General features: G+C 41.5%; 1 protein-coding gene across 14 annotated transcripts in view; it reads left to right on the top strand.

Moving 5' to 3' along the window:
- Nucleotides 1–26,702, top strand: part of myo3b (myosin IIIB) — a 661,003-nt gene that overhangs the window by 397,976 nt on the left and 236,325 nt on the right. For all 14 annotated transcript variants that reach the window (XR_005944587.1, XM_041201000.1, XM_041200999.1 and 11 more), the window contains one exon: nucleotides 14,251–14,362. Coding sequence is in view for 13 of the 14 variants with exons in the window: in XM_041201000.1 (XP_041056934.1) it covers nucleotides 14,251–14,362 (112 nt within the window). In the remaining variant the exon portion in view is untranslated. The remainder of the gene's footprint in view (nucleotides 1–14,250; nucleotides 14,363–26,702) is intronic.

Here is a 26,702-nt window from a genome sequence, read left to right as displayed (position 1 = left end):
ATGGTTTGTTGTTATTCTTGATTGTTTCTTGCTGGGTGCACGTAAATAGCATTTGTTTGCTTGGCAGTGCCTTTTCTTTTTCCTTTTCCGTTTGTGCTGTTGGGAAGCTCTGTGGCTGAGGAAGGGTGTTCCTGTGGCAAGAAGATTGAATAGCATGCTCGCCTCTTTTTTTGTTGATGATGGTGCGAGACTGCAATGAGATTCCAGCACTCTTGTAGTTCTGGTATGCTGGCTGGAAGTTGCATGTGTACACAGTGGTTGCTGTGTCTACCGGCTGGACCATCATTGTAGTTGGAGGTAACAGCTCCTCAGTCTGTTGATCCTTCTCTGGTATCTTTTCCACCAGAGGTGTTAAGGTAATCTCATATGCGGTAGGTTGGTCTGACCATTGGGGACTTTCCTGGAGCTGGAATGATGATGCTGAACAAAACTGCTCCACAAAAGGAGAAGAGAGATTACTGGTGAAATTAGAATCTGAATACTCTTCAGTGTTTGAGGACTCAGGACCTTGCTGTCTGGCCGGCAGTGGTAGTCTTGAAATTTTCTGCCAACTGGGAGGAGATCGAAGGCTACACAGGTATCCCTGCTCCAAAGTGTGAAAGGTTGATCCCAGCCAACATACATCAGCTCAAAGATCTGTTTGTTGCCATAGCTCAGTGGTTCAAGGATCATGCCAATGACTGGGAGTCGGATTCCCCTGCTCCATTAAGTGGAGTTTACGTCGTTGGAATCCAAAAGCCTTGGAGCCATCATTTCTTGTCTGACAGGACTGTCGCTCTGGCACCTGAATCTAATTTAAAATTTGTGAGGTGACCATTTACCAGGATATCAGCATTCCAAAATGAAGAGCCGTATTCTCCGATGTCACCCAAGAAGCATGGCTGTATGCCTTCAGGGTTTTCAGTCTAGGCCTCATGGATTACCCTTGGGATGTGTGTGTAGTGCTGGGGTTTTGACTTGCGCAGTTTACCCAAGTCCCTGTCAGTTGCAGTGAAAGCATTGGGCTGTACTCACAGGACACTGACCTTGCCTGCGAGGGCACTTCACACTGCAGCCTGGCAAGGTTGCTCTGCTGGGTGGTTGAGGAATGGCTTTCCATGACTTGGATGGTCTCTGCATTTTTGTGACTTGATGTAGTGGACTGAGGTTTGGTTTCTGTCTTTGGTAGTGTTCTCTCCCCTGAGGTTGGTCCTATGTTGCTCACGTAGCTCAGACAATCTGTCTAGCTGGATTGCCTTGTCCAGGGTAAGATCATCTTTAGCTAGTAGGAGGTTAGAGAGTGAATGGTCTGCAACACCCACCACAACTTTGTCTCAGATGAGCTCAAATTTTAAATCATCATATTCACATCCCTCTGTCAGCCTGCAGAAATCATTTATGAAGGAATTGACAAGTGCCCCGGGTAGGTGGACTCATATTAAATTTGGCTCTCTCCAATATTTTCTTGGATCTCAGGTTGAAATAAACATTGAAGAATTTTAAAACATCGTCAAATTTGGTAGATAACTCGTCGATTGCTTTCTTTTATTCGTTCATGGGGTATGGGCCAGCATTTATTGCCCATCCCTAATTGCCCTTGAGAAGGTGGTGGTGAGCTGCCTTCTTGAACCGCTACAGTCATTGTGGTGTAGGTACACCCACAGTGCCGTTAGGAAGGGATTTTGACCCAGTGACAGTGAAGGAACAGCGATATATTTCCAAGTCAAGATGGTGAGTGGCTTGAAGGGGAACTTCCAGGTGATGGTGTTCCCACAGGTCTGCTGCCCTTGTCCTTCTAGATGGTAGTGGTCGTGGGTTTGGAAGATGCTGTCTAAGAAGGCTTTGAGTTCCTGCAGTGTATCTTGTAGATGGTACACACTGCTGCTACTGTGCATTGATAGTGGATGAAGTAAATGTTTGTGGATGTGGTCCCAATCAAATGGGCTGCTTTGTCCTGGATGGTGTCAAACTTCTTGAGTGTTGTTGCAGCTACGCAGTCATCCAGGCAAGTGGAGAGCATTCCATCACATTCCTGACTTGTGCCTTGTAGATGGTGGGCAGATTTGGTGTTTCAGGAGGTGAGTTACTCGCTGCAGGATTTCTAGCCTCTGACCTGCTCTTGTAGTCACAATGTTTATATGGCTAGTCCAGTTCAGTTTCTGCTCGATGATAACCCCCAGGATGTTGATAGTGGGAGATTCAGCGATGGTTATCCCATTGAATGTCAAAGGATGATGGTCAGATTCTCTCTTGTTGGAGATGGTCATTGCCTGGCATGCAATGATGTCGTCTGCAATTGCCCCAGTTGAGGAAGGAAGTACATTGACTTGGTCTGCACCTGATTTTTTATTTAGACCTATAGCAATGCTGTAATTTAAAAATCTTTTTCTCCAAAGATTCTGGGCCCTGGTTAACCCCAGTGGAGCTGCAAGGGTGGAATTGCGATCCATTTTGAAGATTTTTAAAAGTGCAAGTACAGCATTAAAGGCTACAGGCTTCCAAGATGGCATCGCCATTCACTGCTGAACAGTGGTGCTTCCCACACTTACCAGTTTTTGGTGGGCTTTCCAAAATGGTGGCGGCGCACTTCTGTTTGAAGAAGAAGGGTGCACAATTGCTGTGAGGGTCGGCTGATGGCTGACCTAATTTAATCTGTGGTATAGTGTTGCAAGTTGGGATACATAGAAAAGAACTGCAGGCTTGCTTTTTAGGAAATCAGATGGTCACTAGGTACCCAAGGTAAACAAAATTAATGATGATTTTTTTTTCTCTTTGCCAAACTCGGGACCCGCGTTTGAAGGCTTGGAGTCGGAGATTGGGATTAGTGACAGGTTTCTTTCAAACGGCACTTCTGACTGAATGAAGGGGTTTCTCAGGACTAACTGACCTGGAATTTTAAAACAAAATTATCTCACCCTTGCAGGCTGTGAGCTCTGCTTGCTGAAGCTGGACTTTCATGGGAGATTCACTGGAGTCTTATGCTGGAGCAAAACTTCTACTTTTTTGCTTCCAGGCTCTTCTCTTTCTGGAGCTTTTTCTTTCTGGTGAATTTTCTCCATGTCTGTAGCTTCAGTTGGGAGTTTTTTTCAGTTCAGAATCCATTGACGTTGTCCTTTTTCTTTGTTTTTCTGTATTCTTGTGGGGATAAGGCTTTTTGATTCGGACGCTGCTACATTGAAGAATCCTGCTTCAGACTCTGAAGTAGGCTTTGTAACCTTGAGTAGATTAACAGTAAGTCTTTATTAACAACTCATAGCTACACAGTAATGGAGCTGATTCCATCCCCCTCCATCTCTAGACTGAACCTGGCTCTGGGTCATGTGCCTTCTTATATCATTGTGTAGGTGGTACTGTACTCAGTCTCACATTAACTCTGTATGTACTAGACCCAACTACTACAGGGAGGGAAAGTTTAAAAAATAGAACTGTTTATAGCATAGGTCTTTATAAATTATACTGTTAAGGTGGCATACAATGCAACGGCATACTTTAATTCCTTTATATTAAGTAAAGTTTGTTCTGTTTAAAAATGTGAGATCTTGTGGTGTCGTTCTGTCAGTTAATTACTGGGTGTTCAGATTTCTTCTTTAAGTGTTAACAGCTCCTTAGAGGATTGTAACACTTGTCACTTATCAGCCCAGGCCTAAATGTTGTCCATGGACTACTTCAGTGCCTCAGGAGTCACGAATGGTATTGTATACTGTGCACTCAGCAATGAACATCCTCAGTTCTAACTTTATGGGAGGAAGGTCATTGTTGAAGCAGCTGAAGATGTTTGGGCCAGGATATTACCCTGAGGAGCTCCTGCAGCAAAGTTCTGGAACTGAGATAATTGGCCTCCAGCAACCATAACCATCTTCCTTTGTGCTATGTATAACTCCAACCAGCAGAGATTTTGGGGAAGTTGTGGAACCTCCTCCTCCGTCCATTTGTTTAATTGTATACCACTGTTAACAAATGGTAGTTACTGCTGCATAGCTTTGACCTGAGCCATTAGTTGTGGGATCGCTCAACTTTGTCTATTGCATTCTGTTTCCCCTATTTGGCATGATGTAGCCCTGTGTTGTAACTTCACCAGGTTAACACCTCATTTTTAGGGATACCTGGTACTGCTTCTGGCATGATATCTTGCACTCCACATGGAACCAGGGTTGATCCCCCATGTTGATGGTATGGTAGAATGAGGGATATGCTGGACCACAAGGTTACAGATTGTGGTTGAATGCAATTCTGCTGCTGCTGATGGCCCAAAGACATCATGGATGCTAGCTTTGAGCTGCGAGGTCTGTTATGTATCTATCCCATTTAGCATGATGGTAGCGCCCCACAACACTGAATGCTACCCTCAGCGCAAAACTTCCCAAAAATAAATTTGCACAAGCACATCAATTTTAGTGGCACCATAATTTTTATCCCAAACCGTACTTTTTGTGTCTATTGTTTATTCCCTCCATGTGTTCCCTTGGTATGATTTCTGCTCTTGTAAATCTAGTCTCGTGCATTCCCTAGGTGTTACCAGAGTAGGGGAATGCATGAGGTTGCCAGCTGCAGTCCCTGAGGTGGACCACATGTCACAGCATAGATTGCATCATGCACAACTACAGGGCAGCCAGGAGTCACACCTCCTTTCTGCTACATGTTTAGCTATCTAAGGCGGGGGGCTTGAGAGACAGGAGTGCATCATGCAATTACAATCCATGCCACTACTACTATGAAATGGACCTGCAGAGCATTTATTAGCAGGAATGTAGACTAAGCAGCAACAGTCAGATTAGCATAACACTTTGGAATGATTGTAAAGCCTGTTGAAGCCAGAACAGAAACCGTCTCCACCCTACCTCTATGGCAAGTTTGAGCATTTATGGATAAAGCTAAAACCATCCTTAATGCTTCTGTGCTGGAATGTCATGTTACAGACCAATCTTGAGCTATAATGTACTGCAGAGTGGAATGTATTACAACAAATTCAGCTAATGAATTCCAACTGAATTTCCACGTAGCATAAATTGACAGGAAGGGCTACGGAAGGGAGATAAAGAGACAGATGTTGTTAACCAGAGGCTGAAAATGTGTAAGTCTGGTCACCACTGGCAGCTCTTGTCACCACCCCCTCCACCTCTTCCCCACCCCACCCCCCACCCAACACCCATGCCAAACTTGCCTGAGCGCCAAAAGCAGCAAGGCAAGTAGCCAACCTTCATATTTTGAAATGGGTGATCTGCAAGTGTAGGTGCTATTTGAACAATGCTAATCCTGGCCCTGAAAACCAGTCTAGATTACTTTCTACTATATTGTGTTTACGATGTAAAATTACATTCCTAATTGCATGTAAAAATACTGGTCTACTTTCAATATACCTGTAAACTGATTTTTATAACTGACAAAAATTAGTACTAATTAGTACAAACAACAATAACGTTTTGGATGTTAACTTTTCAAAAACGTATCCAATGGGTAGAATATTTATTAATTGATATTAGCTTTCTGATCCTTGGTGCAATATCTGACTCCCAATGTTAATAATCATTAATTATGGCCCAGGTTTTGCGATAGTAATGACGCTGAGTAATGACATTACTGCTGTGAAACTGACACAAAATTCTGGAGTCCACACATATGCAGTTAAACACAGGAAGCTGAAGGATGTGCTGTTGAATCTGCCACAGACTATGATCAATTAGAAATTATTGGATGAGAACTTCCAGTTTTACATTATTAATTGTATTGTAAAACCCCTTGCAAAAGTTCCAACTTTTTGAAGTAGCTATTACTGGGTTTTTGACAACGTAGAATGTTTGAAATTACTCCTGAACAACCTCTCTGGCCCTAAAAAAATTTTATATTCATAGAATGAAGTTCTCCATTATGATAAGGAATTACACATTTTGAAAAAGATTTTTAATATTTCAGCTTCTGTCTTAATCCCATGTGTATGTCCCAATCTTTATTTATGCTCTCTAAAACATTGTTAAAAAGTGGAAGATAATGAGTGCTTTTAACTTCCTGGTTTGCTGTCTGTGAGAATTCTTCAATTTGATTTGCTGCTTAGCTTGCTTGCTGATATCACTGTTGCTGTATGCCTGGAGATTCTCTTGACTTAGTGCCAGATATTGACTAAAATCAGGAAAGGTGAAATCCATGCTACAGAAATTGCTAGATAGCTTCATTGCTGACTACATAATCCCAGCCTATATCAAATTTGTTGTGAACTTCCAGGATTACTAGGACAAGAAACAGGTTATAAGTAGTTAAAAGTTGCTTGGTCTGGTTTGTCTCTTGATTTTAACTTTTTGAGTTTGTTGGTGACTAAAGGACAAATGTAAGCATCAGGTATCATGTATTACTGATTTGCCATGGGTAAACTGGCTTTACTTAAAGCTACCTGTGATGTTGGCAACCTATTGGATATTTACAGGCATTGTGTGGTATTGGCAGTGCAGATCACAGTTTGTTTCTTTTGCTTTTTACCTTTTTTTCCCTTTTTTCAGAACTGAAAAATCATCTAAGTTGTTTCATGTTTGCAGAAGCAGGTGTAGATAAGTTCACAGGCAACTTCTTGAAAACCTGGGTGAAAGGGAATTTCCTGCATGAACACGCCTTGTACTTCTTTGCTTTTATGTGGGCTTTGATGAATATCTAATAAGTTTGGAATTGTTTGGGTTTAGTTGATATTGCGTTATGCCACAAGGTGTGCTCTGATTCACAAAGCATATTTGTAGCCTTATTTATATTCTAATCTTTTTCATTCAGTTTCATGCTATGCATTTACTTATTTCAGAAAACGCTGACTTTAACCTTTGTTTTATGATCAGGCCAAGCCTCTTCTAATCTCTGCCGTACAAATGTAAGCTGAATTCCCTCTGTGTTCATTTGTAAGCACATTTGGCAGGAGCATCATACCCATGCCTACAACTTCTAATACAGTGGGAGGCGAGGGGGGGGTGTGGGTGGGTGGGAGGGTGGAAACCCTCCCAATCACTTGCCTGTTCCATCCTTCATAATTTTCAGGTCACTCCAGACTCTGCTTCCCATATCTTATCTTGCACCATGTATGTCTATCAACCCTGCCCTTGCTGACCTTCTTTGGGTCCCTGAACCCCCAGCATCTCCAATTTAAAATTCCCATCCTCGTATATGGCCTCAACAAATTCCAAATTCTATGACCTCCTCCAGGCCTACAATCCCTTCCCCAGAATCTCCATTTCTCTGAGTCCAGATATTTGTTCATCACCCTGTCTTTTTGCCCTAACATTTGTGACATACCTTCAGTTATTTCTGTGTCATACCAAAAGTTCCATCCCTAAACCCCATTCACATTTACATCTCATTCTTTTAAGACACTTCTTAGAATCCCCTTCTTTGACTAAGCCCCTGGCCACCCCTCCTCATATCTCATCCTTCTGCTTAGCATCATTTTTTTTTTGTCTGATTACATCTCTGAAACACCTCAAAGTGTTTTTGTCTCTTAAAGCTGCTATATAAATGTTCTTGTTCACTTAATTCTAGAAACACACCACATGCAGCCCAGTTATATGAAAGGTATTATTTCAAAAAAGAGCAAGAATATATTAAAAGTCCAGCTCCTAGCACTAAATTAAAATCGTTATGTATACAATTCTAATTTGAAACAAAAGATGCGTGGTTAAAGTGGACTTCAGCAGTTCAAGAAGGCGGCTCACCACCAACTTCTTGAGGGCAATTAGGGATGGGCAACAAATGCTTGTCTAGCCAGTGACTCCCATGTCCTGTGAAAGAATTAAAAAAACACATCCAGTTGACACAAATAAATTATAATAATGTGCTCAAAGGATGTGTCACTTTGCATCTATTTAAAATGATTCAGCAATGATTAATTTTAACTAACACTCCTTCTCTTGAATATCTTTGAATGGATTGTGAATGCAAGCCATCTCATTGAGTCCAGCAATAGGGGAGAGGTGAGTAAAGATTTGTGAAGAGAGCAATCATTAAGTAGGACAAGAGTGAAATGCTATGCTTGTTAGGAATCCAAAATGAAAACTGGAAATGTTGGGAAATAGTCAGCTGGTCTGGCAGCATCTATAGAAAGAGAAACAGAGTTAACATTTCAGACCTGTGATCTTTCACTAGAGCTTTCATTAGGCAGGATTGAGTCAGCTGCATATAATAATTCAGATCTCTTAATGATTTTAAATCAATTGAAAGAATAAATAAATGAAACATTATTTTAAAAATGTAATAGGGAATAACACAAAGTTTAAGATTGATAAAATATAGAAAAAATAAGCATGAAGAAATGTTTCCATGTTTTTAATGAATACAATATTTGTCTAATTGAGTTATGTTTTATGCAAAATTACTCTAGCCATGTTTCACATAATGTTTTTTTAAAAAAAGAAATGACCGGCAGCATTTTTTATTTAATGTTTGAGGTAATACCAATTTACATATCTGACATTATATTGTCACTTATGATACTTTACTAAAACAAAACAACTTAGTTTTTATTAAGTCAATGCTGTACTTGCACCCAGAATTTTACTGCTTTTTTTAAAACTACTGACTAGTTTAGCTAACTGTTCCCTAAATGATTGACAGAAATATGTAAATGTGCTCGATCGACTTGGTTCTTCAATTCTGCACTTGGGTGGAAAATTATAGGCTGGTGATTCCAGAAGCAGAAAAAAAACCCAGCCTATATATTTATTTGGAAATGTTAACTAAAAAGAGAAAATTAAAACAATGGAATCTAACTTTGCTGCTCCTGCAGTTAGCTATTTCCTTCTGTGCTCATGCTGAAAATGTCAGCTTTGTTAGTACAATATTCTGAAAAATGCATTATTAACAAATTGTTGGAATAGCTGGGAAGAAACAACCAAAGCCAGCAGCAAGGCTGTGCAGAGGAAAGTGATTGAAGCTGTGAGTGGCATTTCTATAACCCTAAGGATTTCCTTAGTGTCAAAAGCAATTTAATGATCTCACAAACTCAGTTAAAGTGTGTTGTTAGCTGATGAAGAGGACAACTTACTGAAACACAAGTGCAAATAAGTGCTCCTGCCCCAATGTTCAAGCAATGCCCCAAAAGACATTGCAACTTGCAATTCACCAATAGTCTCACATCCTGTAATGAATGTCATATCTTTGAAGTCCCTCATCTTAAATCCTTGTTCCTGTTCACCTGCCATAATTAATGGCCATCCCATAGATCCTAAGTTGTGACTGCAGGATCTGGAGACAGCAGCAGCCATTTAACATAATGCTTTCCTCTGCAGGAGAAGACAGCATATAATGTCAGCCTACTGGGGGAAAAGGTGCACAAATACACACAGTGAACTGAATTTTTGTTTGTGTATTCTGATCCCACCGCTGGGAGAAAATGTGGCCGCCTACAGGATCAGTGCACAGGCTCACCAGGCTGGAAGATCAGAGGTGGTGCAAGAGAGGTTACCTCAAGATGGAGGCGCACACTAAAGACTTCTTAAAAACTTTAAAAATAAAATGTGGTTACAGCTGCCAGGCCATCATCGTGGTGGGGAACCCCTGCAAAGGGTGGTCTGTCGCCGGATCCATGGCCAACTTGCAGTCGTGGCTGTGAGAGGGGTTTAAAAATGTCTGCTGTTGGTAAGCCGCCTGGATTCATTGGCCATGAGTCAGCCTTAGCAGGGAAAAATTCCAGTTGGTGTCTTCAAGATGGCCTGACTAGATCCTGCAGTCACAATTTGCCAAGATTCATGGAATGGATATTAATTGAATACCCACTGCTGGCTGGTGGGTAGCCATCCACCCCCCCCCCCCCCCCCACCCTGCAAAAATGACTCCATGCTGGCACGTGGTGTGGCAGGAGACTGTAGAACACCTGTTTCCTTTCCTGCCTCCACAGCCATTTAAAAGTCCAGCCCATTAAGTCAATGTGAAGAAAAAACACTGGAATCGACTCTGGCTGCTGGTTGGGGATGAAGAGAAAAGAATTCGTGTGTCTTTAGTGCATTCATGAGCTTGTACCTCTTACTGTAGTATAAGGGTATCTGGCAAAGTAAGATTTAAAATGGGACTGGGAAACAGTACCACCCACAGTGTGATTTAAAGAGACATGACCTGAGACTAGAGTCAGTTGTGGACTGGACAGAGACTGGCGTAGATGCAAGCATAGAGTTAGCTCATAGCTTGGACTATATATATGGATATAGTTATGTATTATCGATAAACACTTTGGGTGGAATTTTAACACCAGCAGGATTTTATAGTCCTGCCTCTGCTGCAACAATGCTGTAAAATTCTGCCCTTTAATATTAAACTATACAAGACTCAGAACCTTTTGCTGAGAGCTACTGAACACAGAACATATAACGTGATGACAGTTAATGGAAAAACCCAGAACCTCAGAGAAGCTGGAGCAGAAATTCAAAAGCTGGAAATTAAAGGTACAGCATCCTGACCTGACTGAAAGCAGCTGAAGTGAAGACACAGAGGGAGATCATCTGAAAGGAGCTCCATTGCAGAATTGGAAGCAGAAAGGCAGAAGAAAAAACTCCGCTGTGCAGCTGAGGCCTCCACAAAATCTCATGCAGGTCCATTGTGAATGCCCACAGAGTGCAGAGTCAAAGGACATAGCAGGGGTGAGCCAAAAAAATTCAGTTCTAAGCCAGGTCTAGTTTAAAAAGTTTCAGCACTGAATAAAGGGCAGAGCAACCAGTTTCTGAAATCACCCTGGCCAGCTGGGTTTAGAGTCGGTGCCATACCACATGGCAGTCAAGCTCGTTGTAAGAAAAAAAAGTGCAAGATTTAAAAACCTCGGCAAAAGCTGGAAATTGATTGTAAAATCCCTGAAAATTCTCTGAGGTCACAGAGAAGGCCTAGAATAGTTGATGGAGTAAATCACTGCACAAAACTAAAGACAAAGAGGTTGGGACCACCGTTGCTGCAGGACCCTGCCAAAATATGACAAGCATGACAAGATTCTGAAAAACGGTCACTGCAGTGCCATCTTTAAAACCTGCACAGCATTTAAAACTGTACTCACCTGAACTGTACAGCAACCATGGACAACAAATTAACCTTACCAAATCAATTTGGACTCATCCAAGAGCCAGACTAAACTCAAAATTGTAGACTTTGGTGGAAAAGATTCTTAAGACACATGATAGCTTCAAAATTAGATAAAAAGACAGAAGCTGAACAAGGGAATATACACTACTTTATTCAGTAGGTCCGATAGCCGATAATATTATTGCATGGCAAGGAATAAACAAGTCTTCTGATAAATTGATGAAGTTCTTAAATCATTAGGTATATATTTTAATTTAAGAAACAGCAAAATTTGAGAGAGAGTGAAATTCAACAAATGTGTTCAACTGCCTGAAGAACCGATTGACTTTTTACTAAACAAATTATACACTTTGGCTGAAGCTGTGACTATGGTGACCTTAAGTCAGAACTCATAAGGGACAGATTTGTCTTCAGAGTGGCTGATGATGCCCTTTCAGATATACTACAGACCAAAGAAGATTTGACTCTAGGAAAGGCCATCAAATAGTCTGAAATCCGCCAACAGCACTGATTTATTTTATGTGTCAAAAGCAAGCCATGGTACAGAACAACCCCAATTGCCCAACTGGTAAAGCAGCAGAGGGACTACAGGCACAGGAAAGCAATACACAAGCCAACCACAAGAGGTTGGATGATCATGTCAGCGTTGTGGAGCCAAACATCCTCACAGGTGAGAACAATGCCCAGCAATCTTAGCACAGTGTTCCAACTGCAACCGCCTGAGACACTTCAGAAACCTGTGCAACCCGGATGGGCGGAGGATCCCAATGCAGTCCATGAGATTGAGGTACCACATCAGGAAGAAACCCAACCATGCTTCTTGGTGAGGTGAAAGATCCTTGATTCTCTTTTTGGAATGCGGGCATCTCAATAAACGGTCCCCTCACTAACTTCACATTGGACACGGGAGCCAGTGTTACAGTCCTTTTGGATAACGAACCGTGGCTGAGAGACCTCTGGCTATGAATGACAGACACACCGCTCTATAGGCCTGGAGGAATCCCACTTCCAGTCATGGGCATGATCCTAGAGCTACTAAGGTATGGTGGCAAGCAGATAATTGAAGCCACGTACATCATCCGAAACCTGTGTTACCCCTAACCTTAAAATGGCAGAAGACGTCAAGACAACCTCTGCTATTAGCTACACAGAACTGCAAGTTCCCGAGAGGCCCACCAGTAAGGAAACTCTGGACTGCGACTTCTGCTCTGAATTGACTTTGCTCTTCATGGAGCTAGTTTGTCCAACTTCTTTGTAGGTGGCAGAAGCTCCTCTTTTGTCAGACCAGCCAAACCTTCAGATAGTTACTGTGGTACCTCGAGTGGAAGGCACACAGGAAAATGACCAGCAACAGAAGAATAAACCCCAACCCCAGACTCCAATGGTTGCTGTCGCACTACCTATAAACAAACAAAGCACAGACACTGCAACCTTCAGCCAACACGCAAAGCTGCAAGATGATGCTGGAGCAAGGAACTAGCAACCATCAACTCACCAGAGCATACCTCAGTGAGGCATGGAAACACATGGACAAACGCAAGAACAGGAGAAGCTGGTGGGCCCTAAGCAGAGCAGATAGGAAGTTGACAAGAGAGAAGTTCAACTCCAAGGAGCAGAAAAAGCATATCAGAAGAAGACAACCAAGTGCCAGAGACACAGGCTACAACTCAAATTCCAAATCTACAAAGGTTGCCCAAATCAACAGACCCTACCACTCCTCCGAGTGTGACCAGAATGAGATCTGGGGGAATCGTCAAGCCCTCAGACTGTCTGAATTTATAAAGTCAGAGACTTGAGGTGGGGAGAAGAGGTAGCATGATTATAATGTAAATATGTTGGGTAAAGACTTGGGGATGAGGTGTAGTATAAAGGTATAATAAGGGTTAAATTAGGACTGGGGAACAGTACTGCCACATTGTGATGTAAAGAGACACATGACCTGAGACTAGAGTCAGTTGTGGACTGGACAGAGATCTGTGTAGAAGCAAGCATGAGGTTAGTTCATAGCTTGGGGAATACCCTGCACATATGTACATAGTTGTGTGTTATTAATAAACACTTAATGTTCAACCATACAAGATTCAGAATCTCTTCATGAGACCTACTGATCATACAACACTTACCTGAGATAAGATTCATCATAAGAGATTCATACAGTAGCTGTTTAACATAGAGTGCTGCTCATATAAATCCAAAATAAATGGTTTTTACCTCTAGAGACTGTGGACTGGGGAACAGATGAGAATGATGATGATGAATTCTAGTGGAAACACTAGAGCCCATTCACCCACATTATCGACTCCTCTCCCTTCCGCTCAGCAAATTCAAAACAGCCACAGAGGAGGTACAAATACTGTATATAAAGATTGGCACATGGTGGAGCATAAAGTGGAACTTGCTTTGAAGCAGGGAATTTTCCCCATCCAACATTCTTCCCTCAACTCTTGCCATCAAACAATAAATTATTTGGTCATTCCTTTCGTAATTTTTGTGGGACCTTGTGTTGCACAGAATTGCTGCCATGTTTATTTCTGTAGTAAGTGACTGTACTTCAAAATACATAGATAGTTAAGCACTTTGAGATGCTTAGAGAAGTGATCTTTAATCTTTATTTCATTGATTTTCCTTTGCTCCTTTCTTTTCCTTTTTTTTTCATTCTTTGTCTTTCCTTATACCCTTTCCTCCTTCACCCTCCCTTACTTTTCCTTCAAGGAGCACACCAAATGGAGGGATTTCTTGAGATCATACCTACTAATTGGAATTCCATTCTAGTATCAATGAATGAATGAATTTATAGTGCTTCATAGCGATGCCACTGAAAAATATTAGTAATGCATAGCTCATGATGATATTACTCCATTGGTGATACAAATTGTGCTTTACAATGCTAGTATTAATGAGTTTTCTTTGACATCAAACTAAGAGACTGGTCATAATATTTAATGTTCATCATTTACCTGAGGAAATATTGTGACAAAGAACTGTTCACAGATTACTTCTGTTATCATATTTGCAATTTAGAATTGTGGATTTTGTAAATTTGTATAATAAGTTTCTTGAAAAGCTGAGATGTTAGTTTTTTTCCATAGAAAACTAAAGGTTTCATCCTGAGGATAATTCCTTGCATGAACTTTAAATATGTTTTGACTGCCTGTGGAATTTTCTTGTTATTAATATTGTTTTTTTGTTACTATTAATCAGTGTCCTGTGAAATGTTCACATGTGCTTTGTTCTTCTGTCTGCTAGATACTACTACCTTGCCTTCAGGGCACATCAGACACCTCCTGCTAATTGTGCAAGCTGTACTGCCATTCTAAAGAAAGCAAGACTAAACAAGTGGATGCTTGGAAAAACTAAGGTAAGAACAGTTTTTGAAATTTTTAAATGTCACCAATGTTTACAGCTGGCATTTCTCAGGATAGCTGAATACTCTGTTATTGAAATTTGACAGTATGCTTTTGTGAATAACTTTATTTCAATATGTAATGCTGCATAAGGACATAAGAAATATGAGTAGAAGTAGGCCACTCGGCCCCTCTAAACTGCTTCACCATTCAATAAGATCATGGCTGATCTGATTGAGGCCTTAACTCCACTTTCCTTCCACCACCCCCCAACGCCCGCACCCCGCACCACCACCGCCCCCCCCCCCCCACCCCCACCACATAACCCTCGACTCCCTAGTCAATCAAAAGTCTCTGACTCCACCTTGAGTATATTCAATGACCCAGCCTCCACTGTTCTCTCTGGAAAAGAAATGCTAATGACCCTCTGAGAGAAGAAATTCCTCCTCACCTCTGACTTAAATGGGAGACTCCTTATTTTGAAACTGTCCTCCCCCTAGTTCTAATAAACTATAATATGCAGTTCAACTCAAGAAATTGAAGTACTAAATACTGTCTTTTTTGGGGGATTAATGAGAGGAAACTAATTACTTATGAAGTTTTAGGTGTTCATTGGATTTGTCTTTGTCACTGTGCACAGGCACTTCATGTTAACATCACTGGAAAAGCAAAGTCTGGTTGGGGTAGTATGTGAGTGAGTGATTGTTCATAAACATACTGAAGGATGTTAGCCCCAAAAATTTGTGAATTTGTCATTTCTCCCCAACATAACTTCACTATAATCTATAGGAATGGTCGGAGGGGTTGAAACCTCATAGACATCATAGAAGGAGGTCATTCAGCTCACTGCATCTGTCTCGTCCAGCTGTAGGAGCAACTCAGCTCACTCCATTTCCCTGCCCTTTCTCCATAGACCTGCAATTTTTTCAATTCAGGCACTTGCCCAATTCTCTTTAGAAAGCCACCCACTGAATTTGCTCCCAATACACCCTAAGGCAATGCATCCCAGATTGTAACAACCCGTTGCATAACACTCGTCTTTGAGTCTTGTCAATCACTTTAAATCTGCGTCATCTGGTTCTCAACCCTTCTACCAATGGGATCAGTTTTTCTCTATCTGCTCTGTCTTGACCGCTCCTATCAAGCCTCCTTTCAGCCCTCTTTAAGGAGGCAAAACTCCTACTGCCTCCATAAAATTCTCCCCATGGTGCTGTTCCCACCATGATGAACCTTTACCATACATAGGTTCAGCCTCAACTGGAGCATTGCACCTAATTCTGAGCACCACATTTTCAGAAGGAAATTAAACTTCTAATGACCAGGCATTAGAGAGGGTGCAGGAACGATTTATGAGAATGGTTCCAGGGATGAGGAATTTCAGTTACGTGGATAGATTGGAGAAGCTGCTAAGTAGTATGTCATAAATGATCAGCTGTCCTTTTTTACTAAAAGGCAGCTTGATGTTCATTCTTGATCATGCACAGCTTAGAATTATCAGAAAACAAAGCGTGATTTTGTTTAAAATATTAAAAAAATAAAGTTTCAGGATTGATATCATCAGGTTTTAAGTTACAGCCCAAAAGGAACATGAGAGAAGCAGATTTGTTGCTGACATACAGCAGGTTGTGGATGGGGAAGGTAAATGTAGTGTGATTATAGCCAAGCCCTGCATATTCAATGCACAATCTTCAAGCTTGCTCATGTTTGTGTGTCAAAAGCAGGAGATAAACCGAATAATGATTTCACTCAAGTCTCAAGAGCTCTACATCAAAAATCAAAGTAGCATTAGGTGGAATGACGCCAACACAAGTTTGCTTGTCATGTTCCCTGTGTGATGACCGGCCTGCCTGCTCTGGGTTAATCCCAGCAGTGGGTGGATGAGACCCTGATGTTTACACTACTTACCACCTTAAGGTGCAGCCTTTCCACCACGGACTTATTCGGGTAGAGGTGGGAAGATGGCAGGGTGACCACAGGCCACCATCCCACCTGATTAACTGCCATCGCCACTTCTAAAATTGACATGGGGAAGGCATAAAATACTGCCTGTGCTAATAATCTAGAGGCCTAGACTAATGCTGCAGAGACATGAGTTCAAATCCCATCAACTCAGCCAGTAGAATTTAAATTCAGTTAACTAAAATCTGGAATAAAAAGCTGGTCTTAGTAACAGTGACTGTGAAACTACTAGATTGTGTTGTGAAAGAAAACCATTTGGTTCATTAATGTCCTTTAGGCAAGGAAATCTCTCCTCCTTACCTGCTCTGGCCTACATGTGACTCCAAACTCGCATCAATTTGGATTACCACGTTGCCCTCTGAAATGGCCTAGCAAGATATTCAGTTGTAGCAAATGGCTACAGAAAAGCTTAAAAAGAATAAAACTGGATGAACCACCCAGCATTGACCTAGGCATCAGAAACAACAAAAGCACACAGTGCAAACTCCTTTTACTTAACATCTGAGAACTTGTACCAAAATAAGGTGGGCTGTCCCCAGACTAGTAAACATCACTATCACTAGGTACATTCTTTCCCACTGCCAGGACAAACCCACTAGAGGAGGTGGCACAGTGGTATGCAGTAGGGAAGGAGCGGTCCTGGGAGTCCTCCACATTGACTCCAGTCCCCATGAAGTCTCATGGCATCATGTCAAACATGGACAAGGAAACCTCCTGCTGATTACCACCTACTGGCCTCAGTATCAGTACAGCTCCATGTTGAACATCGCTTGGAAAAAAGCACTAAGGGTAGAAAGGACTCAACAATGCACTCCTGGATGGGAGACTTCAATGTCCATCACCAAGAGTGACTCGATAGCACCACTGCTGACCAAGCTGGTTGAGTCCTGACATATCTGCCAGAATGGGCCTGCAGCAGGTAGTGAGAGAACCAACAAGAGGGAAAACCCTACTTGACCGCATCCTCATCAATCTACCCATCACAGATACATCTGTCCATGACAGGATTGGTAGGAATGACCACTGTTATGAATATGTAATTTCATGATTCATATGTTTAAGGAATATAGCTTTTAGGTAGGAATTGAATTTTTAAATGTAAGATCATTGGGGAACAAACCTGGGTGAAGGGCCAGTAAGCAAAGCCTAAATAATTGCAATTCAAAGGGAAGCCTCTGTTTCCTTAATAAGATCAAAGTCAGAAGTGTGAAAACACTGAACAATGTGTAACCCTTTCTGAGTCTCGGTAGAGATGGGATGTCTACAGTTGTCTTCTTTAGAGGTATAAATTATTCATGCAGGTCCCAGATCAAAGAAATATTTGAAAGTAAAGGGTGAACTGGGCAAGATCTTAAAATATCCCTAAACTTTTCAGATCTAAGGACAAGTTTGGGAATTGTGGATGATTGGTTGGATCTCTATCTGGGAGATTCCAGATAAGCCACATTGCCATGGGAATAGGTTGTTGGGAACTACCTTTTTGTTTTGGATTTATCCATGTGTTTTCTCATAGAAACAGTTAGTCAGTTCAGAAGGCTATGAGAAGGCAGTTGTGTATCTGTCAGCAACCCGAACAAGGAGCATGGAGGCCAATAGGAATCAGGGGCATTCCCAATCTGGAGCCACTAAGCAGGAATTGTGAGTAGGGTGCATGCTCACAATGAAAAGTCCGAGTGTATAGGTAATTAAAATTGTCAGAGCTGCCTGGTAAATCTAGTGGAAGCAATCATCAATGAAATCGTTGTAGAGAGAGAGGGGGGGGGTGCTCTGGAAGTCAAGTGCCAGATTGGAAAACTGAGCAGAATCAAATTGGATTCCTGAGAGCTGTGGCACACCTTGGTTTGGTCCAAGGAGAAGTGAAAGAATCCTCAAGGTCCTGGAAATTATTTGGGAACTCTGGGGTTGAATTAAAAACAGAACAGGAAGTTATCTGTTAAGATTTTTGGTTTAAATAGTAAGGGTTTATGAAACAGTGTTAAGTTGGTAGTACTTGCTTTGTTTAATTCCTGCACGGTAAAAGTTTTCATTTAAATCATGAAATCCTGTGGCGTGATTCTTTCAGTTAGAAACTGGGAGTCCAAATTTCTTTTTAAAGGCTGATGGTCTCTTTTGAGATCATAACACCACCACAGAGTCTTTGGGGAGAGTCTGTCCCATCTTCACACTGAGGATACCATCCATCGTGTTTTGTGTCACTACCACCGTGATAAATGGTGAAGATTCAGAACAGATCGATCAACCCAAAACTGGTGCTGTGGGCCATCAGCAGCAGCAGAATTGCATTCAACCACCATCTCTAACCTCATGGCCCAGTATATCCTTCACTCAATCATTACCATTAAGACAGGAGATCAATCTTGGTTCAATGAGGAGTGCAGGACTGCATGCCTGGAACAGCACCAAACCTACTTAAAAATGAGGTGCCATCTGGTGAAGCTACATCACTCGACTGCATGCATGTGAAACAATGGAGTCAATGTGCAACAGACAAAGCAAAGTGATTTCGCAGCCAACAGATCAGATCAGAGCTCTGTGGTCCTGCCACATCCAGTCATGAATGATGGTGGACAATTAAACAATTTACTGGAGAAGGAAGTTCCAAAATATCTTCATTCTATAATGATGTGGGAGCTCAGCACAAAAGTGCAAAAGACAAGGCTGAAATATTTGTAATGATCTTTAGTTGAAGTGAAGAGGGAATGGTCCATCTTGGCCTCCCACTGAGGTCTCCACCATCACTACCAGTCTTCAGCCAATTTGAATCACGATGAAATCAAGAAACAGCTGAAGGTATTGGATACTGCAAAAGCCCTGGGCCCTGACAGCATCTCGGTTATGGTGCTGAAGACTTGTGCTTCAGAACAAGATGCACCCCTAGCCAACCTGTTCCAGTACAGCTACAACACTGGCATCTACCCAGAAATGTGGAAAACTGCCTGTCCACAAAAAGCAGGACAAATCCAACCCAGTCAATTACCATTCCACCAGTCTACTCTCAATCATCAGCAAAGTGATGGAAGGTGTTGTTGACAGTGCTATCAAACAGCACATGCTCAGCAATACCTACTCACTGGCAGTTTGGGTTCTGCCAGGACCACTCGGCTCCTGACCTCATTACAGCCTTAGTCCAAACATGAACAAAAGAGCTGAATTCAAAAGTTGAGAGAGTGGCTGCCCTTGACATCATGACAGCATTTGAACAAGTGTGGCATCAAGGAACCCCAACAAAATTGAAGTCAATGGGAATTGGGGTAAACTCACTGTTTGGAGTTATACCTAGCACCAAGGAAGATGGTTGTGGTTGTTGGAGGTCAATCATCTCAGTCCCAGGAACTTGCTGCAGGGACTCCTCAGGGGAGTGTCCTAGGCCCATACGTCTTCAGCTGCTTCATGATCTTCCCTTGACCATAAAGTCAGAAGTGTTCACTGATAACTATACAGCTTTCAGTCCCATTCACGACTCCACAGATAATGAAAGTGTCTGTGCCTGCATGCTGCAAGGCCTGGACAACATTCAGACTTGAGCAGCTAAAGGCAAATAATATTTGCACCACACAAGTGCCAGGCAATGACTCCAGTAAGAGAGAATCTAACCACCTCCCCTTAACATTTGTCGACAATCTCCCACTATCAACCTCCTGGGGATTACCATTGACCAGAAACTTAACAACCAACTATATAAATACTGTGGTAACTAATTCACCTCCTGATTGCCTAAATTTAGTGCCCCATCTACAAGTCAGAATGCAGTAGTCTTCATTTGCTTAGATGAGTGAAACTCCAGTAACACTCAAGAAACTCAACATGATTCAAGGCTAAACAGCCTGCTTGATTGGAACCCCATCCTCCACCTTAAGCATTCACTCCCTCCACTACCAGTGCACAGTGGCAGCAGTGTGTACCATTCAAGATGCACTGCAGAAGCTCTTGAAGTCTCCTTTGACAGCATCTTCCAAACCTGCAACCTCTACTAATGAGAAGGATAGGGGCAGAGGACATATAGGAACAGCACCGTTTGCAAGTTCCCCTCCAAGTTACACAACATCCGGACTTGGAACTCCTAATTACTGTTCCTTTACTGCTGCTGAGTCAAAAACCTGGAACTCCCTCCCTCACACCAATTTGGGCGTATCTTTACCAGAAGGACTGCAGTGGTTCAAGAAGGCAGCTCACCACCCCATTGCAAGCATAATTAGGGTTAGTATGTAAAAGCTGGATTTGTCAGCAATGTCCACATCCTGTGAAAGAATAAATAGAGGGTCAGAAGGTAGGGTGGAAATTCAGAATGTTGCAATATCAGTGTTCCCAGATTTCCTTGGGATGCAGCGTATGTTTGGCACACATATTCCTCATGTCACCAGATGAACTGATGATCTAAAGGGAATATAAGTAATCCATGTTATTTAGCAGCTTTCTCACTATCTCTGGAACAGCTGCAGGATGTTTCTAGCAGGGAAATGAACCTGGCTTCCCCCATTTCCCCTTGGCATGTTGCTCTGGCCAAAGTGGTGGGTGAGACATGCCAGATGCCCATATTCCATCAAAGGCATTTACATCATGGGATCTTCCCCAGCCTGCATGTTTTGGTTACTGGTTGAGATACAGTTGGCACATATTGGCATTTAAGCGGAGATATGCTGCTCCATTCATTTTCAGGGCACCTGACTTTACAGCTAAAGTTATGACTGAAAGTTTATTTAAGTTAAACTGGCCATTTTTCAGATCTGTGTTTGGAACCTGTTTTAGCTGGAGTCATATTTTCAGACCTTTTAGGCTTGAAGAACTTTAAACTTGCACTGATTTAAAAGGATCAGAAGAATGTTATCTTGCTGAATTTTATAAAGTAATGCCATTTGTCCATATAATCATCATCACAGCTACCAGGCCATCATTGCGGAGGGAGAATCCCTCCTTAGAATGGTCTGCGGCTGCAGCTGTGGCTCTGGGGGAGAGGGTGGTGGTGGTGTGTGGAATAAAAAGGAGACATTGCGAGCTACTTACATCCACCAAATGTCATGTGATGGGTGCCCTGAAAAGGCATTTTAATTGGCTACCCACTAGCGAGAGGGTAGCTGTCACCAGAGCTAGGGAGAGAAATCATGGGCTTTGGCACTTCTACTGTTTCTGGGCCCCTTACTCCCCACTCAAAATCATACATGATATTTTTTCCCTTTTTAAGATTCATCAATCAATTCATCAATCACAAAGGTACTAGTAAAATGATAACACCTATTGTTGACATCTGGTTACAAGTATTGTCTGATATATATGCAGCATGCTTCATTATTATGAAGAACAGCAACAAATTAATGCAGTGCTGGTTTGTGTGCTCCCTATAGGTGATCCCACCGCGAGTATTAAACAAACCAGAGAGTACAAATTTTACTTTAACAGCATCATGCAATTTTGTTAATTTGATAGGAAAATATCCCATTATTTAATTGTAATCCTGTGCAGACGGTAACACTGATTTTGGTGACTGCATCAGTCCTCATTAACATGTTCCACACATAGCATAATATGGACTTGGTGGCAGTAAGTTTGTATTTGGGGGAAGGATTCAATACCAAGATAAATTACACAAAATCTTTTACATTTTGTAGAAGTGGAAGAAGACTCTCTTCTGCCAGGTTGTATGATATTATTCAACATAATTATTTCATACAAAGTGTGTAATTGGATTCTATTTTATCAGTAATCTTACTGATTAGAAAGATCAAATGGCTCCTGAACAATAAAGTGGAATGATTGAACAACATGGGTCCGTATTGTCAATGAGAAGTGTTGGAGCCCTCGGGTGCCTCTGTGCAACACAACTTTTAATAGGCCAGAGGACAAATATTGAATGGTTCACAGTTATATCTGTTTTCTTGTTAAGCAAATCTGAAGACTCTGCTGCTTCTCACTACAGTATATTTTCAATATCTACTATCCAACACAATTTTATCATGATATTTCAATAACTCAAAAAACTCATAAAAAGCACCAAGATTAAGTGGGTTAGTAGGAAGTAGACAAAAGGACAAAAGATGAAGTCAATTGAAAAGACTCTTGAGAAACATTTACAGTGTAAACCAGGTTACTAATTCACTATAAGCCTGTTATGCACTCCTGTCCTGGCAACCTTACCCCACAAAGCCCACTCACAGTAAGCTTTCATTAGCAACAAAGTAAACAGAACTCCAGCCATGATTGCACCCTCTATTCACAACATAATTATGGATGAAAATGGCCATCTAGCCCAGCTCATCACATCCATCCAGAATGACATACGAGCATATGTATTAGGAGCAGGAATTAGGAGCCATTCACCACCTCAAGCCATTTGATAATATTGCCTACATTATACCAGCCCCTATAACTTGAAAGTATTTAATTAGCTGTAAAGTGATTTGGGACATCATGAAAGGTGCTATATAAATGTAGGTTTTGTCTTTCTTTCATGACACCAGCATGCAGTAGGCAGAATGACTGTCACAATGGTGAAATTGGAGGCCCAATGCTGAGTCTCTAAGGATAATTAATCACAGAGCAGTCAACTGATACTAGGAAAGTGGCTACAAAGAAACCACTATATTTACAAAACAATTCAACTCTAGCTAATACAACCTTACCATTCTGACTTTTCTGGCACCAACCCATTGGAATTCAATTGAGTTGTGTACTGTGAATTAGAAGCCTACCCATAGGTTCCATATGACATTTCACTACATTTGTACTAAATAAATGTACAAATCGCATTTTTAAAAGATTCTAATATTGTTTGAGGTAGAGGAGAGACAGGCAAATTAAGTGGAAAAATGTAATTAACAAATAAGAAGTTTCAACAGCAAATAAGAGTGTGATAGCAAAATCCTGAGAAAAATCATTTCGAGAAGTACTTAAGTCATAGGATTGGGTTTATCCAAAGGCCTTTTATGGTAAAATCCCTTAATGCTCTGGAATTTCAATGGATTTTTTTTTTTTGCAAAAGTTACCATTGATGATCAGGAATCCTCACCCCCAGACAAATTTTAGTCCCACAGTGTGACCCCCTTCTGCTGTATTTTAAATAGGATGGTGCAGAGTGGGGTGAACCTAGGATAGTGTAGAGGATTTGTAAAATGTTTTTTTAAGCAATCTCTAATGACAAATAGGGATTTTATTCCCAGACTTTGCAAGAGTAATAAAACGGGCAATAGTGAGTCAACACCCTGTTTTACATGACTTCTGCTTTTTAGTTTCTTACATTTATTTTGATGAGGCCCAAGATTCTCAAGACATCAACACAGCATATCATCAGAATTGTGTCTGCTTTAGGGCATAATAAAAATTTATACTGCTATTTATATATTGGTATAATTTAAAAGACAATTTTGAGCAGTGTACAGTATTTAATTTTGTGGTACTAAATCTTAAAAATGATACCCCCACCATCAGACAATCTCCTACCTACTCCCCCAACTGCTTCCCCAGCCTTCCCCCACCTTCATCTACCCTCGCCTCCCACCCAAACTCCTGCCCACCCCCATCCAACATCCCACTCACACACCTAACCTCCACCCCATCCCCCAATACCCCCCACACCCTTCCAACCTGCAACCCCAACCCCCCACCAACCTTCCAGCCCTTATAATCTACCCCTCATCCTCCGACCACCCCCCTCACTGCCCACACACACACACACACACACACACACACACACACGCACCTCCCCCCCCGACTCGCCAATTCGTTCTGAAATTGCAGGGATTTCAGTTACTGTTTTTGACCAGAGAACAAACCTGACTTGACAGTTGCTGCGCTGCTGCTGCTGACCTTCGGGCACTTTTGTGGTTTTCTGACGGGCTTTTCAAAAAAAAATTCAGAACCCGAAGCTGTTCAAAGGTCAGAAGCAGAAGTGCAGCAACTAGTGAAATGGCCTGACACTGACAGACCAGCTGTAAAAAGAAATCGGAACATGCAGCCAGGCGCTTCCGATTTTTTTTTTAGTCAGTCTTTAAAGTCTGAAACTCTGGCTGGATGACTTGAGAACTCTGTTTAAAACCCTGAGTCTGGGCCTCGGTGTTTGGCACCATCTGCACCCCCTCTCCCGGGCCCTAGCTGTCACCCCAAAGAAGCAGCCTCCCGAAAATTGGATGGGAGCGAGGAACTTGCCAGCAGACTGGCACGCTGACCGGTAGTACAATATTGCCAGCATGCACACCTCCAAACCCATCACCTTCAAAGAATGAGTCTGGTAGTGAAAGGTCACCGACCTGAATTGTTAACCTGGTTTCTCTCTCCACAGAGGCTGCCAGACCTGCTGAGTATTTGGAGCATTGTCTGTTTTTATTTATGATAGTTATGCTGTTTTACTTCTAAATATTCAGAAATACATAACAGATTACCACAATGTGTTTACGATGCATGACAGTTTAAAATATTTTGAGGAGCCTTGTTTTAAGATACAACAGCCTGGATTTTTCAGTCAGTCTTACTTTAACACTGGCACTGGTGCTTATTTTAAATAGGTCATTGCCAGTATTAAAGAAACACCAATCAAAATATTTGGCTTAAGGACATTATCCTGTCAGGGGATTGGTGCAAAATAATATTTTCAGATCCCAAAATAACTACAGAGGTATGTTCCAATTTTAATATCTGCTTCAGAAAGGGAAAGTTATAATATAGTGCCAAGAAACAAACTTTATACTATTCACAACATGTTATTTGTATCTTTGAATACCTGCTCTGTAAATACTGGCTTTCAGTAAGAACTGATTTTAAAATAAAGCCATTCGGCAGAACCAGATTTTTCCTGGTCTGTGCAGCTCAGTACTGAAATACACAGTGCACTTACATATGGAACTACTCCCAATGGCTCTGTGCTAACTGAACTGCCTGTGGTATTGAGTTATGCAGACACAAGAACACAAGAATTAGGGAGTAGGCCATTTAGCCCTTCGAGCCTGCTCCACCATTCAGTAAGATCATGGCTATCTGATTGTGACCTCAACTTCATTTTCTTGTCTGCCCTCCATAACCCTCGACTCCCTTGTTGATCAAAGATCTAACTCAGCCTTGAACATTTTCAATAATCTAGTCTCCATTGCTCACTGGGAAAGAGAATTCCACAACCTAACGACCTTTTTGCAGGAAAAAAGTGCTCCTCATCTCTGTCTTAAATGGGAGACCCCTAATTTTTAAACACTGCCCCTCTAGTTCTCAACTCACCCACAATGGGAAACATGCTCTCAGCATCCACCCTGTCAGATCCCCTCAGGATCTTATATGTTTGAATAAGATCACCTTATTCTTCTAAACTTCAATGGGTATAGGCCCAACCTGCTCAACCTTTTCCTCATAAGATAACCCCTTAATTCCAATAGCAGGGAAGCTCAAGTTTGGTCTTATATTGTACTGATTTAGGTAATCTCATTTCGCTGGGCAAATTTTAATAGAAGTTGTCAGAAACTCTCCACCAGTACTTTACCCAATTTTCTTCCATCTTAGGATTGATTGATTTCAGCACTCCAGAACTAAGGAGATCAAAAATCAGGCAGGGACGTTCTTAATTTCTATCTAATTATTTCTACTGGAAAGAGATGCTTTATGGACAGGATTGGGTTTTTTTGTGGTGCCTACAGTTGAATTGCCTATAAACGTACACAGAAAAACAATGACTACTTGTTGAAACACAGGAGTATTGTGGACACTTGTGGAATTGTACTCCAGAGTGGGTGAGCACTCGTGGGAGAGAAAGGGAGAAAATTAGGCAGTGCAGGCGGTGTTGGTGTGATGAGATGGAAAGAAAAGCAGCAATTGGTCATCAAAGAAGACATTAGATCTTGCAAATGATTTTCACTAAGAAATAACATTCCTATCAAAATTGAATTCTATTTAATGAGAAAGCCCAGTCCCAAGATTTTCCCAATAATGTTAAACGTTCAAAAGGCACATCACAGAATGCTGTGAAAAAATACTTTCATTCTATCACCTTTCTGCACCATCTTTCAACCTCATACACAGAATGCCCTGAAGCCACAACTGAATGGTGTAGAAAATATATTCTCTCTGGTTCTGGGTCTCCATTTAGTCTTCATTGTTATATTCTTTTTCATCCGCATTATATTTAAGTTGATCAGATATTTAAGAGCTCAACTAATCCCTATCCACAATTTACCAGCACAATAAACAGCTAGCATTAAAATCTTATTAAATGATTCCCATGTTGTAATTTGGTAAATTGGAACATTCCTTTACTCTATCTAAATAAACTATATGGAAGGGTAGAGCACTTACAGTACAACTGAGTACCTTAACCCCAACACATGAAAGTACAGTCTCACATTGAATTGTAAAAAATGGCACGCTTTGTTAAATTGTCATTTTGATGTTGCAACCTGCTAGGAATTCTTGACCTAGATAGTACCT

Source organism: Carcharodon carcharias, chromosome 12 (assembly GCF_017639515.1).
Source record: "Carcharodon carcharias isolate sCarCar2 chromosome 12, sCarCar2.pri, whole genome shotgun sequence".
Lineage (NCBI taxonomy): Eukaryota > Metazoa > Chordata > Chondrichthyes > Lamniformes > Lamnidae > Carcharodon > Carcharodon carcharias.
The sequence above is the reverse complement of the archived record's forward strand: the minus strand, read 5'-3'. Positions and strand labels throughout refer to the sequence as shown.